At 42.6% G+C, this 15,575-nt stretch overlaps 1 protein-coding gene across 1 annotated transcript in view; it reads left to right on the top strand.

Moving 5' to 3' along the window:
• The window catches only part of LOC122794872 (extracellular calcium-sensing receptor-like), a 338,283-nt gene that overhangs the window by 197,080 nt on the left and 125,628 nt on the right, over window positions 1-15,575 (top strand). Inside the window, exon 4 of the mRNA XM_044063471.1 lies at window positions 7,400-7,588. Within this exon, the coding sequence (XP_043919406.1) occupies window positions 7,400-7,588 (189 nt within the window). The remainder of the gene's footprint in view (window positions 1-7,399; window positions 7,589-15,575) is intronic.

The following is a 15,575-nucleotide window of genomic DNA, read 5'->3' as shown; positions in this document are numbered from 1 at the left end:
ATATCTGTAAGGCAAATTGTACTCATACATCATGCATGCAAGCCCCTCACCTGGTCTGTAACATGTATAGTATTGTTGGTGGGATAGTGTAGTGTCCCACACAATATACTGTCTGTAAAATACACTCCCTCCCAATGTCTAGCAGAGTACATGTATAACTATCATGAAGAGGAAGCTGGATGTCTACAAGGGAAATGGATGAGATACCCATGGGATCCTGCGTATATCCCAGCTGGACAGGAGAAACAGGTGCTGGCTTGGAAGGGGCATTGGCAAAAGTTTGGGCCAGGTTTATGAGGACATCAGGGTCAATAGCCTGATATCATCTTATGAGGCTGTGCACCTAGTACTTTACATGTGTCCTGTATGTATTGCAGACTGTCCTGCAATGTTGTCTGAAATGAATCCCTGTAAGTCTGGAGTCTGAACTGTGTATTTACTGCAGTGCTAGTATATAGTCTTGTCCCATCATCGGTTATCATCACATATCATTACACCTTGTCATTGTGTGTGGTCTGTATAGCAGTAAGTCAGTTCTTACAGCTATGTGCATATGCACTTGGTGACACTGTATAGCTCACTCCAATAGCCTTGGTCTTGGCCACAATTACCATTCTGTTACTAGGCCCATCACTTAGTAGGATTTGTCACCCTTTATTGTGGACCTGACAGTAGCAGTGAAAGAGATGGATTGCAGCAGGCAGAACTACAGTAAGGTCTGCCCTGATGGGCTCATAGGTGTCACAGTTGTGCCAGACTGTACCAGGAGTGCATGTGCGTATGTGTGTATGTTTTGTATGTTTTGTATAACTCAGCAAACATAATACTGCAGGTTATTAATTTATATATATGCTGTGTTACCCTAGCAGGTGAACAGAGTAGTTGGTGTCCCTCCCCTCACAACCTGATGTGTCTTAGTGGACTCCCATGATGATGGTGGTCATAATGAGGCACAGGTGGGGTCATTGGTGCCTGGCTCCAGGTTCCTATCACTTCATAGAACTTTTACAAGTTCTAACCACATATGGTCGAGACCATATGTTCGAATTTGTAAAAGTTTGAGCGTGTGAATGGAATTCACTTCAATGTGGTGCAATTTTGGAGTTGGTATATTTAAGTAGTGGGGGGTGTAGGGGTGTATGAGGGCTTCCCCCCTGCTTACAACAGTTTATTCTGTTGTCTGTTGTGTTTTTTTTTTTAGGTAGTCAAAGTTATGTAACTTCGAACATAATGGTTCGACCATTAGGTGTTCAAAGTTACGTCACATTGTCTATGTGATATAAACCCCCTGGATCCATGTCATTGTTTAGCATCCCACTTCCACCCACCATGTCCCCGCACACAGTTGGTATGGCCATACATGACCAGTCCCCAGCAGCCATGGATAATGGGCAAGGGTGGTGGCATGGAAAAACTAATGTGTTGAGTATGGCGTGTGTGAGTATAGACACCAGCCATAGGCAGAGAGCAGGGGAGGTCACACATACAGGCAGATGGACAAGGGTGCTCAACAGAGGACTGCTTCCCATCAAGCCCCTGTCACAAGTGCCATGGCCGGTGTCACCAGACACATGTTATGGTCCATCATGGAGGCACAGGTACTTACTGATTGCAACATCAGACAGCTGCTCAGAGTCACGCTTGAAGTGCTCCCTGCCATGCATGACAACCTCCATGGCAGTTGTGATGCCATACATCATCTTGCCAATATTGTGGGTAGACATTGGTGTGAGACATTGTCACTGCTCGATCGTGCAATGTCCAGGTGTTTGCCTAAAGATATTGTCCAGTCTACATAAACTTGTGTTTTATGGCAAGTTAGTTGCATATAATTGGAGACTGATGTTACAAAATATTGACAGACATTACTGTTTCAGACTACATAACTTTCAAACAATTCTCACTAATGCAAACCCCCTCATCCTACCAACTTTCTCAGTATGTAAGGGCAATATGTACAATACATGCCTATCATTGTGTCTTTGTCCTACTTTTATTTATGACCTTGTCTGGATGTCTTGCTGTCAGAAGTTGGGAGGTATGGGTGTGGGTACAGAGTGCATGCTATTGTGTAGACATGTCCATTATATGTGTAGTATATTCCACATAGCACTGTGACTTCCACATATGTCAGTGGCAGAGCAGTACATAGTAATGTGGTGAGCAACTGAAAGGCAGTTGTGTATAGGTTGGTGGTTTGCTATGACGTTAGTAGGGTATTGGCCCTGAAGCCCTTATAACCCGCACAGATGAGAGTGTAGCCCATGTTAAGACATGTCAGCACACAAAGCCCCTGTCCAGCAGTGACACAGGTGAGATCACAGGACTGTCTTCTGTGTTTCTCGTGCACATATGCAGGGAGCACATCACCAGGGGTATTGAGGCACTTGGCTTGCTGTTAACAGGGAGTGAATTCCACAAATGTGGGGTGTGTGGTACATGTATCTATCACACCAACAAGCTATACTGATATCACAGCCCAAGGTGATGCTGCACCTACAGGTTGATGGAGTGGGCCTTGAGTTCCAGATGTGCTACAGTCTCATCAAGGCAGGATATGGATTGCTTTGTATGCCAGACAGGGGTCACCTCAGCAGAGTCTGTATTGAATGGGGTAGAGGGACAGTGCTGTTAGCCTATCTGTGTAGGGTAAGTCTTTGGGGATTGGAGTAAGGCCTCAGTGTTTGCAAGACCCTGGTGTATGGAGTCTACATGGTCTGTGGTGTGTAGGTTTGTGGAGTTCTCATGTGATTTTGCCTCTGAGGTGTCCATTGTTTGGGTTTTGTTTTGTTGTGGACCTCTACTTACATGGGTGTGTGTTGTGTATTGCTGTTGATGTTTGCTGACCCCTTACACTGCATGGCACCTATGTTACTGCATAATCTGTTCTGGTGTACACATTCCCCATTTGTCTGGCCAGTGGTTCCCCTTCCCTTTATATGTGCCTCTTTGTCCTTCTGTAGTCCAGTCACAGGCTTTGGCCACAGTGGCTGCTGTTATGTATTTGTAATTCTGATGTGGGCAGGGTACATGCTGTTACATCAAACACAGGGTTGTGGACTTCACACCTTTGAGTGTACCTATTTAGCAGGTTGTCCATCATTGCATGAATCCATTTGCTGTGGTCCTTACACAGTTTGTGTAGCTATATGTTATTATGAGGCTACATGTGGGCCTAGCTGTCATACCATCACAGACTGACATCTGCAGAGGCCAAAATATAGTCAGACAAAGGTCCACACATGGGGACAGGGTGTTAATTGTGTTCTGCCAAACACAGACAGTTGGGAGACTGGATTGGTAATTACTTGTTTGCTCTTATGGGTTTGATGTCTGCTTCCGCACTGTCTGCCATTGGTTTTTTGACATGACCCTTTCTTGTTTGGGAAATAGTTGGCAGGCAAATGCAATGTTAGGACAAGCAGAACAGATATACAAGGCATACTTGTGCTCCTTCTGTGACAATCTGTGTCATTCCAGAGATATGGCTATTGGCCACTGACATGTTGTCAGTGCTGACACAGAAAAGTGGTAGTCTTTTATACACTGGCAGTACACTGACCTTCGGGTACCTCAACTTCTGAGAGCCAGACATCTGGACAACAACATAAGTGATTGGGGACAGAGGCCTAAATGTAGGGACCATTTTTAAGTATTGGCCTTACAATCCTAGTAAGGTGATTCAATAACAGGTTTTGCATTAGCATGCATGTTTTTATTTGTATGTAGTCTGCCACTAAAATCCGTCATTATTTTCTGACCATAGTCTTGTGTGATTTGCCAATGAATTGCCAGGCAACCATGGTTTCATTTTATACAGACCACAATTATGATGCAAATCTCTGGACATTCTGCAATAGGTCTGTACAGTTGACAGGTATGGTAGTCACTGTGTAGGCTACTCCAAGCTGTGTACTGTACATATGTGTGTCCCCCTGTCCATGACCTGTACAGCTTTCCTGCATTAACACATATTGACATCAGGACAGTGTGTACATCTCCTACTGTAGGTGCAGCTGACATGCATAATAGTTGGCACTGCAGTTCTCTGAACATGGCCGTGTCAAAGACAGCACTGTACCTAGGCTACTACAACACAACAGCCAGGAGTTAAGTGCTGGAAAAATCCTGACAGTATTAACCACACATACACATAGCTCATTGACCCATGCATATTGTGAACATGCAACAAGTTATCATGTGTATTGGGACAGCCCTGGCAATGTGTACTCTGCCGCTATTTCCCCACAAACGTACATGTTATTGCATTTCTGTGGGAATATGGGGGGGGGCACAACTGTCAACTGTACACATTTGCACAGACTGTGTTGATATTTGCTTTACCTTTTGGTTCCATTTAACATACTATTGTGCTCTGTCTTAGGGACTAAAAGCATATCACTAAAGACCACAGCTCAGATTGTAATGGCATACATTTGAGTTTCAGACTTCTTACCCTTCAGAGCCTTACTGCAACTGCAAGACATTCTGTGCTATCACTGTGTAAGTCTCTAGGGGGGGTTTTCATCATTGTCACCACTTCTGGGCCTTTGCCAGACATTTCTTTATGGTTTTCTACAAATGACTTGCTGGGTGAGGCTGAGGGGTGAGTATGGGACCACCACACTGACAGCCATACCTGTGTCCGATAACCCTCCCAGTTAGTTGGCCCCCCACATATACTGCAGTGGTATTTGTCACCTTGGGTACTACTGCATAGTGCAGGGAGGCCAGTATCGGGCAGACATTTCCAGGTGTCCCTCATAATTGTTAGTTGTCTGTTGCTATCCCAATAGGCCACCCCATTCCCTTGCATGCATGCAGCAATAGATAGGCCACCTCATTCCCTTGCATGCATGCAGCAATAGCATAGATATACTACCAGAACATACTAATACATTCATTTATTGTTAAGAAGACTGACTTACCTTGTGCCTGTAGCAGTTGTGTGGACAGTGCTTGAGAGCTGCCTATGTTGGATGCACACAGTACATTGCCTATACATAGTAAGTTACAGGTAGTATGATGTGTGTGTCATCCATTTTAGTGTGTGTGGGAGTCAGAGAGAGGTCTCAGTCCCTGGGTGCCTACAGTGTCAGTGTGTGTGCTGTGCATTGCCTCTTTGCCAAGGCCAGGACATATTGGTCATGCCTCCATCTTCCTACAGGGCTGGCTCAGGGGGTTCCTCTTCTGACTCCCTCTGTGCCTGTGGGGACTTTGGCAATGGTGGTGGGCTGTGTGGCCCTTCCCCATGCTGATCCTGCTGCAGCTGTTTCTGCAGGATCATATTGTGTAGCATGGCACATACTATGATCATGTGTGCACATGTGGCTGGATAGTACTGCAAGGCGACACCAGATATGTCAAGGCAGCAGAACTGTGACTTGAGCATCCTAAACACATGCTCTATAATGATCCTAGTTTGTGCGTGTACCTCATTATGGTGTTCTTGAGTGGGCATGTGTGCATTTCTGATAGGTGTCATCATCCACAGCTCCAGTGCATAGCCAGCATCCCCACCAGATGGCCATATGGGACGTCCCCCCTGGCAAATTCCTGATACAGCTGTGAGGAATGCCAGATGTGGGAGTTATGATAGCTTCCAGGGCTGCCAGCACACACATTAATGATAATGCCCTGAGCATTGCACATGACCTGGCAGTTGATGGAGTGGAAGCCCTTGTGGTTTATGTAGATCCTACCCTGCTCACTGGGTGGTGGTTTGATGTGGATGTGCATGCAGTCTATAGCACTCAGTACCTCTGGGTAGTCTGCTACATGGTGGAAGAGGTGCATATTGCTGGTCCACTCCTCACGGGTACTGGGGAAGTAAATGTGCTCAGCAGCATGTGGTAGCATGACATCTAGGAACTGGTGGAGTACCCTGTATGCAGATGCCTGTGAGACCCCCATGATGTTCCCAGATGGTCTTTGGAAAGTACCTGTAGCTAGTATTCTTAATGCTACACATACCTTGGTATCCACTGGGATGGGTTCCCCTCTGTTGGTTCTGTGTCTGAGTTGAGGCCAACACAGCTTGCTGCATTGCTGAAGTATGTCTCAGTCCACCCTGCAACACTTTACTATCTTCAGATCATGTAGCACCTGGTAGGTTACCCTGGGTCTGAACATTCTTCTCCTTCTCCTCAGTCTGGGGAGGTTGCCAGCATTATCCTCCTCACCGCCGTCAGCCTACAGCACATACTGATGTATCAAAGTGACAGTAGCCCCTAACATTTTGTCTGTTAAAATTCCCTGAGTGTGTACACCAATGGTGCAGAGTTTGTGGGAAAAAACAGATTGAAAGGTGTTTGCACAGTTTATACTGTTGTGCTGCAGATGCTGCCTGTATGATTGGCTGGTTATAATACATTCCACCTGCTTACTATATATTTTTTGTACTTGATTGCTTTTATTCTGCTGTTTCCCTTTTTATTCCATTCCCATTCCTGCCCGTTTTAAGCCCTGAGGCACACCGCACAAACACTGTTCCCTGTTATTGTTTTGATTCTGCATGCCATAAACTATAATGGCAAAATGCAGATTTCACTTAAAATTGTCTTTTCACATTTTTTTTTATTTTAGTCATGATCCCGTTTGCACACCGCTGCCCTAGTCTTAAACGGTCAACATTGGCAAAAAAAAAAACTTTGATTTTTATTATTTTGCAACTCTTTTCCATGCCAATGGCAATATGTTTGGCCATTGGCATGCCTAATGATTATAATACATGCTTTACTTTGAGCTGCCATGCCTCCATTTTGATTTGTGCAAAAATGTATTTGGCTAGAAGCCAAATACATTTGTGCAGCGCACACTATTCTGGCTCAGATGCCTGCTTGCTTTCTGAATTGCTAATTTACCTTATTTGCTTGGTTTTCACAAGCAAATGAGGTAATTAGCATTATTCAGTGGTGTCTGTGCCAGAATCATGCTGGGAGGCTCATGTACGTTCCCAGCCTCCTTTCCTGAATCGCACAGGCTCCGCACTCCATGTTCAGGCCATGCCACTATTAGAACACGGGCTTTTAGGTTACTGAATCCCAGGGTAAGAATTTTCTAAGACAAAGCTGAATCATTGCCTTGCCTGAGTTATCTACAAAGTAATGTCTTGGCAGGATAGTCACAATGAATTGAAACTGATCATTCCTAAGACTGGCAGCAACATTTTCTGCTTCTATATGAATGGTGGAGTTTGCAGATGCATATTTGCTCACTTATGTTTACACATAAAAGTATTCATAATCATTAAATTGAAAAGTAATAATGATATGTTTGGTAAAAAATATATATAAAGAACGTTGTTTAGAATCAATATTTCAGGAAAATTTATGAATAGTCCAAACATGTCTTTGTCCAGATTTTTCAAACAGTAAAAAATGTCCACTTATACACTAAGACTGGAGAGGAAATATATTTTGATGAAAATGGAGATGCAGTGATTCCATATGAAATTGTGAATATACAGATATTACCAGATGATACATTCCGCCTAGTAAAAGTAGGCAAAATGGAACCTAGAGCTTCTCCTGGTAAAGCCATCAGCATCAATGTGACTGCTATTTTGTGGAATGAAAAATACACAGAGGTAGGAGTTTATATTACAACTTTAAATATAAAAATCACAATAAGTACAGTAGGATATCTGTTACACATGGAACACATAGTCGTAAAACTGAGGTCATGTAAAACGTGAGAAGTGTGAGAAAGGAAACATAGCAGAGTAGACTACAGATGTAGGGAGACATTCAAAACTGACTGTTAATAATATTGGCTCTAGATGATTGTTACTCTTGAAATGATACCATGTCCCCATGTGCAAAATCGGGAAAAAGGGGCTGTGGATAGATGGATGGATGGATTTCACAGAGAAGGAGTAAAGCCATGGATTGCTGTGCTGGAGGTAGCAACAGAGTGTATGTCAATAGAATGGTTTTGGAATACTGCAGCAGACAGAACATAAGGCTTAGGAAATGATGAGAAATTAGTTTTCCACACAGACAAGCTGCAATGTTTTGACATACGTGACTCACCATTGGTCTATTTCTGGCAGCTTCTCATCATTTCAGGATATGTAGTCTTGTAAAATGTAGGTCATCTTTTGTATTTCAGATATAATTTGGTTAAACTTCTTGTCCACAGCTTCCTTGCTGTTGTTAAGTGGAGTTTGCTGGGCTTTTGGGGCATGGGGACCTGGTGTCTCACTCAGCAAAGCATGCAGGAAAACTGCACTGAGTTACAGCTGGGTGAGTCATCTTCTTTTTACCTTTAGATATTCGGTAGGACTGCCAGCAATGGCTACAAGACTCACTTGAGTGCTAATGCTGAACAGTCCCCTGCTAATGCAGGTGGCGAAGGAGCAGCTAACCAAAAACATGGCTATCTGACCAAAAGTCACAAGTGCTACACACCTATCAAAGTGCTATCTTTCTTATCATGGCTCTTGTATCACCCACTAGGGGGGGGCTCATAAAGTAGCCATGCCATTACTGTATACTAACATTTTCTCCCCGAAACAGACAGGTAGGCATGGCAGGCAGGCAATACACCACCATTCCTCATTCTCCCAGTCATTCCTGGCAAGAACATGAGATAACTAATTGAACTTAAGTCAACCTGGTCGTAGTCAGCAGTTTAGCCATCTAAGCCAATAGTATTGGCTATAGAAAGCAGAAGTACCTGAAAAAAGAGAAAGGGTTTTAGAAGAAAATAAATCAAAGGATGATAGTATAGTACTAAATGAGTTATTAGTGTTACAGGCAGGTTGTGCAGAACTATAGAAAAGGGAATTATTAACTTAAACTAATGATGAGTGTATCAGCTGCCTGGCTATTATAGCCATCATTTTTGGGAGGATCAGATAAAGGGTACTCACTTGGTTTATTTTGATTTAGAAGACTTCGATTTATTGCATTTTGTCTTAAAGATCAAACCTTATGAGTGCTCCACTGAGGCAAAGAATATATTGTGCTAGTCATGATCTATCTGGAAGTAGAGCTAAACAACTTGCAAACAATAATCATTTAAGACAGTCTAACAACTATACTAATTTGATGCACACATGAAGCATAAAACAAGACTATTTATCAGACTTGTTATCACATTCACCTGTATAACTAGCTGATGATTGATGTTTAGGTGAAAGTAGTCATGGCGCTGAAAATGCTGTGTGTTGTTCCTGAATCTTATGCAAGCGCAGACAAGACTGATAAAAAACATTGTTGCGTGGTCCTGTTTGTGAAATTAATTGTTGAGAGACAACTGATACTGTTTGAAAATAGTCTTTACTCTGAATCAGTTGTGTGAATTCTTACCAAAAATTATAACATTAATTAACAAAAACTACTGTATAGATCTGTTAGTGCAATGAAAATTGATGAGCAAAGTATTCATGCCTCTGAAACAGTTGTCTGCCCTTTTCTGAAAACCATGTAAACAACTCAAGATATTTTATTAAAGACTGTCAGATAAGCTTGTTTGTGAAATGAATCCAGTTGCTGGACAATTTGATATATACTTGAAAAGTAGTGATTACCTTGAAGTAATTGTGTGTTCCTTCTTAAAGCTATGCAAGCAACTCAAGAGACTTTAATAGAGACAACTGAACAGGCTGATCTGTGTAATAAAACAAATTTTTATTTTTTCATATTTTAAAAGAATTTGTATTCTAGAACGTCTCATTTCCTACTGAACAGACAAGTTGCCCCTCCCATACCACCTGTGTTGTTTTCCTTTTTGCTTCCTTGCTTTATCTGGTATCTAGCAAAGAAAAAAGAAAACATTTCCACCATTCCACCATCACCAAACCTGTTATATAATTTCTACTGCTATTCACATGTAATACTAAAATTATTATGTCAACCTTTTCTTTTTCATAAGTGTTAATATACTAATATATTCTTCAGATTACAAAACAAGCTCTTCCCCATAATTTGGATGTTACATAAGTGGTTACTATATTTGTAGTTTAAGAAACCACTGAAGAGCTTATCTCAAATTCCCAGTTGTCCTTAAACAATGTCCAATTAAGTGACTTATTTACAGTCAGCAAATGAGGTCTGTTAGAATCAAGCTCTGTACCATGGGGACTACAGCTCACAACTTCAACCCTCTTCACCAACTTCCAGACAAACACCAGCCCTTGCAATCAGCAGGATTTGAATCTATACAGGGAAACCCCAATGGATTTCAAGTCCATCACCTTAACCATTCAGCCACAACTACAAACCACTTATATCTACTCATTTAATGACTATATCTCAAATAGACAGACTACATTTAAAACAGGAACGATAGAGTCAATTCCCTCACTCCTCATACAAAAGAATTCCTGCAAGGCAGGGTTCTTGCACCTTTCTTGCTTTCTGTCTCTATGAAGAAGATCCACTTGACTTACCCCCTCTTTGCCATAGTTCTACATGGGAAAGATATGATCATTTATTCATCCACCCCCTAAACCTTGGAAAAAGAAACCATAAAGAGCTCATTTCTATAAAAGCTGCTTGACATAAATCCAAGTAATATTTAATTATGACATCCTGCAGTTGAGTGGATGAAGGAATGAGCAGTATGAAAAGTTCAGCATATAAAGTATATTTATTTAAACATTTACTAAAAAAATAACCAGGATTAAGCACTTTTATCTCTCTCTCTTTTGGGAGACTTCATCAGCATGTGTGAATATATAAATCTGCAGTTACTGTTGGTAAGATAATCTTGCAAGGCATTCAACTGAAAATAAAAGGGATGGAATCATGGGAAGCCAGGGGTATTAACTTTGCTCTCTGTCCATACACTGAGAAGCTTATCTGAATATTAAGTGTTGACCATTGCCCAAGGTAACAGTATAAACATACAGAAGTACACATTGGGTAACAGTTACTTTACTTTTTAGTCAGAGAAGGCAACATACAACAATAAGCTCTAAAATATTGGGAATAGTTAGTGGTACAATGGATCAAAGAATGCAAACTGAGGGAAATCCCACATGCTGGACAGAGCAAGGATGAGACTACAGCTTCCCCGCTTGCTGTTGAATTTCAGACCATTAAATGTGGATACAGCCTGCTAGCCAGTGAAAGTTCAGAGTATGGAGTATATAACTGATCCATTATGTCCCCACATGATCTAAAAAGGCGGTATGGGGTGTGAAAACTAGAGTTGGAGAAGAGATGATAGGAGGTCATAGTAGCTGAAGGAATGAAGCAGTTTGAGGTGCAAAAGAAGGAAGAGCAGAAAGAGACTGAATTTGCAGAGGAAAAAAGAAAACATCAAGCTTGAACTGGTCATGGTGTAACAGACAGAGAGAGAAAAGGGGTTACTGCATGAAAATGAACTAAACAACCTTCCACAAATATATATCAGTAAAGGGGTAAAAACTCAACCCTGTATGCAAAGGTTAGTAATAAATGTCTTCTCAGTATAAAGAGGGGAGTGATTTTGATAGTTTTATTTAGGCATTTGACCATATGTGCAATCAGCACCAGCAATGGGTGATGATTTTATAATTTCTTCCTGCTATTAGTAAGATGAATGACATTGATTGTCTTGATCATCTTAAAGTTAAAAAAATATTTTTGAATGTTTCAGTTAATACATAAAGCTTATAGGAAGATGTCCAAGGAACACAGGGGAAAGGAGAGGATAGTGTTAGTGATTTCAGTGAAGAATGAAGCACTTACTCTAATTGATGGGTGATATAGGGCATGCATGGTAGAAATGTCAACTATGTAATGGTGAATAACAAAACCCAAGTGTGGGAGCTAACACAGACAGCATGGCAACCATTTGAAATGGCAGGACCCACTAGCGTGCATCCTGAAATACAGATACTGAATGACCAAAAGATCTGATATATATATACCTGGTCTGAAATGAGATTTCTCAAAATATTCTCTTTTCTCCAAAGTATGATGATCTTGGAGTTGTTATACATAAGTTCAGGGGTGGTGGGCTTGCCCCACATAGAAATTGCAGGTGGGGCTTGCATCCCCCTGCAAAAAGAAGTCTTAATGAAAAGAGTGATTTCTGAGATTCAGTCTTCTCTGGGTTTTTGGTCTTTTTCTATTTTTCAGCACCTGGCATTTCAAGTGCTGACATTTCAATAGGAAGCTGGCAGCATTACTGTAGTGGTGGGTTGCCTTAAGACAACAGCTCTTCTAGACTATCTCAAGGGCTTGGACCCTATCCTGGTGAAAGGAAAACATTGCTAGGAGAGACACTCCCCTGAATTCATCAAGCTGTTTTTTCCGTGCAGGAACAGTGTAGCCATTCCTGCAGGGAAAATGGCCACAGAGCGATCCAGCAAAAAGACGATCTGATGTGCGCATGAGCATGCCTACACTGTTCCTTCACAGATATGCCTGCAGAACACTAATTACCTCATTTTCTGGTAAAAACAGGCAAATGAAGTGAGTTAGCAATTCACCAAGCAGCCAGGTATCCGTGCAGGAACAATGTTATTTGCAGAAATGTATTCGGTTACTAACTGAATACATTTCTGCAAATAAAACGGAGGCATAACAGCTCTCAAAAAAGTATGTATTACAGTGGTTAGGCATGTCAATTGCCAAATATATGGCCATTGGCATGGAAAACCATTTCCTTTTTATAAAAATCAAACTTTTTTTTTTTGGCCAATCTTGGCCATTTAAGCATAGGGCAGCGGCATGCAAACTGGATCAGGTGGAAAATAAAAAAATCTGAAAAGTCAATTTTAAGGGCAATCTGCAGTTTGCAATTATAGTCTATGGCATGCAGAATGAAAATACTAGGGAACAGTGGTTGTCAAGGAGAAAGGCTCTGTGTAAGTGCAGTAAATATGGAATAAGGCAGTGGGGCATGCAAATGAGGGGAAATTTACTGAATCACAGTCTCAAACTGCACCTAACTGTGTAGGTGCTCTAGCACAATGGTGTAACTAGGAAACGCAACAGACATGAAAAGGGGGTCTGTAAGGCATGTTGTAAGCACATTGGAGCCCTGAGGAGCAGAGATAAGCTTAGCTAAGCAGACCTAAGCAAGGAGGTGTGTCTGAGGCTGTATTGTCTTATTCCATGAAACGAGGAGTGTGTTCACACCAGGGGAGGGCCATTTCTTACTGTTTACATTAGCTAAACCATTTGGGCACTGGGTTTGCATGGTGAGACTCTGGGCTTAAAAGGGGAGGAAATGGGAAGGGGAAAAAGAATAAAAAAGGAAAAATAACAGAATTAAAGCAATCAAGTACAAATAACATAGCTGGCAGGTGGAATGCATCATAGACAGCCAGTCCTACAGGCAGCTTCTGCAGCACAACAGTATAAAGTATGGAAACACATTACAGTGTGGCTTTTCCCACAAACTGTACACCATTGGTGTACACGTCTGGGGGAATTTTAACTGGAAAAATGTTAGGGGCTGCCATTGTTTTCATCCATCAGTATGTGCTAGAGGCTGAGGGCTAGGAGTAGGATAATGGTCTCAACCACCACAGACTGAGGAGGAGGAGAAGAGTGCTCAGACCCAGGGTAACTTATCAGGGGTTGCATGATCTGGAGATAGTAGAATGCTACAGGGTAGACAGAGACATACTTCAGCAAATCAGCAAGCTGTGCCAGCCTCAACTCAGACCTAGAACCAACAGAGGGGAACCCATCCCAGTGGATACCAAGGTACGTGTAGCCTTAAGAATTCTAGCTACAGACAATTTCCAAAGACATATTAGGGACATCATGGGGGTCTCACAGGCATCTGCATCCAGGGCACTCCATCATTTCCTGGATACCATGCTACCACATGCCGGTGAACACATTTACTTCCCCAACACCCATGAGGAGAGGACCAGCAATATGCATATCTTCCACTCTGTAGCAGAATATCCAGAGGTACTGGGTGCCATAGACTGCACACACATCCACATCAAAGCACCACCCAGTAAACAGGGTAGGGTCTATATAAACTGCAAGAGATTCCCCTCCATCAGCCCAGGGCATTATCATGAATGTGTGTGCTGGCAGCCCTGGAAGCTATCACGACTCCCACATCTGGCATCCATTACAGCTGTACCAGGCATTTGCCTGTAGGGGTATCCCATATGGCCATCTGGTGGGGGATGCTGGCTATGCACTGGAGCCATGGATTATGACACCCATTAGAAATGCACACATACCCATACAAGAACACCATAATGAGGCACACATGCAAACCAGGATCATTATAGAGCGTGTGTTTGCGATGGTGAAGTCACGATTCAGCTGCCTTGACATATCTGGTGGAACCTTGCAGTACTCTCCAGTCACATGTGCACACAAACAGCTGCACCAGGAACAGCATGGGGAAGTGTCACACAGTCCCTCACCATTGCCAAGGTCCCCACAAGCACAGACGGACTCACAGGAGGAGGCCCTTTGTGCCTGCTCCTGTAGGCAGACAGAGGCATGCCCAGTATGCTCAGGCATTGGCAAAGAGTTAACACATCACACACACACACTGACACTGTAGGGACCCCAGGGACTGATATCTCTTTCTGACTCACACACACACAGTAAAATGGATGACACACACACATCGCTTTACCATGTATAGGCAGTGTACTGTGTGCATCCAACATAGGCAGCCCTAAGCACCGTCCTCACATCTGCCGCAAGCACAAGGTAAGTCAGTCTTCCTAACAATAAATGAATGGATTAATATGTTTTGCTAGCATATCTATGGTAATGCTGCATGCATGCAAGAGAATGGGGTGGCCTACTGAGATAGCAGCACACAACTGACAGCTATGTGGGACACCAGGAAATGTCTGGTCAAAACTGGCCTCCACACACTATGCAGTAATACCCAAGGTGGCAAATCCCACTGCAGTATATGTGTGGGGACAACTAACTGGATGGTCATAAGTCACAGACATGGATGTCAGTGTTGGGGTCCCATACCCACCCCTCACACCCACACACCAAGTCAGTTGTAGAAAACCACAGACAAATATCTGTTAAAGGCACACAAATAGTGGCAATGTTGAATTATCCCCCTAAAGACTCACACAGTGATAGCACAGCAGGACATGCATTTGCAGTAAGGCTCTGAAGGGTAAGAAGTCTGAAACTCAAATGTATGCCAGTACAATCTGACCTGGTCTCTTTACTGACATGCCTCTAGACCCCAAGACAGGGCACAATAGTATGGTAAACTGAACCATAAATGTAAAGTAAATATCAGTACAGTCTGCACAAATGTGTACAGTTGACAGGTGTGCCTCCCATATACCCACACAAATGCAGTAACATGTATGTTTGCAGGGAAATAGTAGCATAGCACACATTGGCAGGGCTGTACCAATACACATGAAAACATGTCGCCTGTCCACAATATGCTGAGGTCAATGAGCTGTGTGTATGTGTGGTTAATACTGTCATGATCTGGCCAGCACGTTCTCCTGGCAGTCATCTTGTAGTGCTTTAGGTACAGTGCTGCCTTTGACAGGACCATGTGCAGATAACTGCAGTGCCAACTGTTATGCATATCAGTGACACCCACTGCTCTGCTACTACCATAACTGGAAGTCACACTGCTATGTGGAATATACTACACATATAAGT

This window comes from Protopterus annectens, chromosome 2.part1 (genome assembly GCF_019279795.1).
Source record: "Protopterus annectens isolate FY-2018-M chromosome 2.part1, PAN1.0, whole genome shotgun sequence".
Lineage (NCBI taxonomy): Eukaryota > Metazoa > Chordata > Ceratodontiformes > Protopteridae > Protopterus > Protopterus annectens.
The sequence above is the reverse complement of the archived record's forward strand: the minus strand, read 5'-3'. Positions and strand labels throughout refer to the sequence as shown.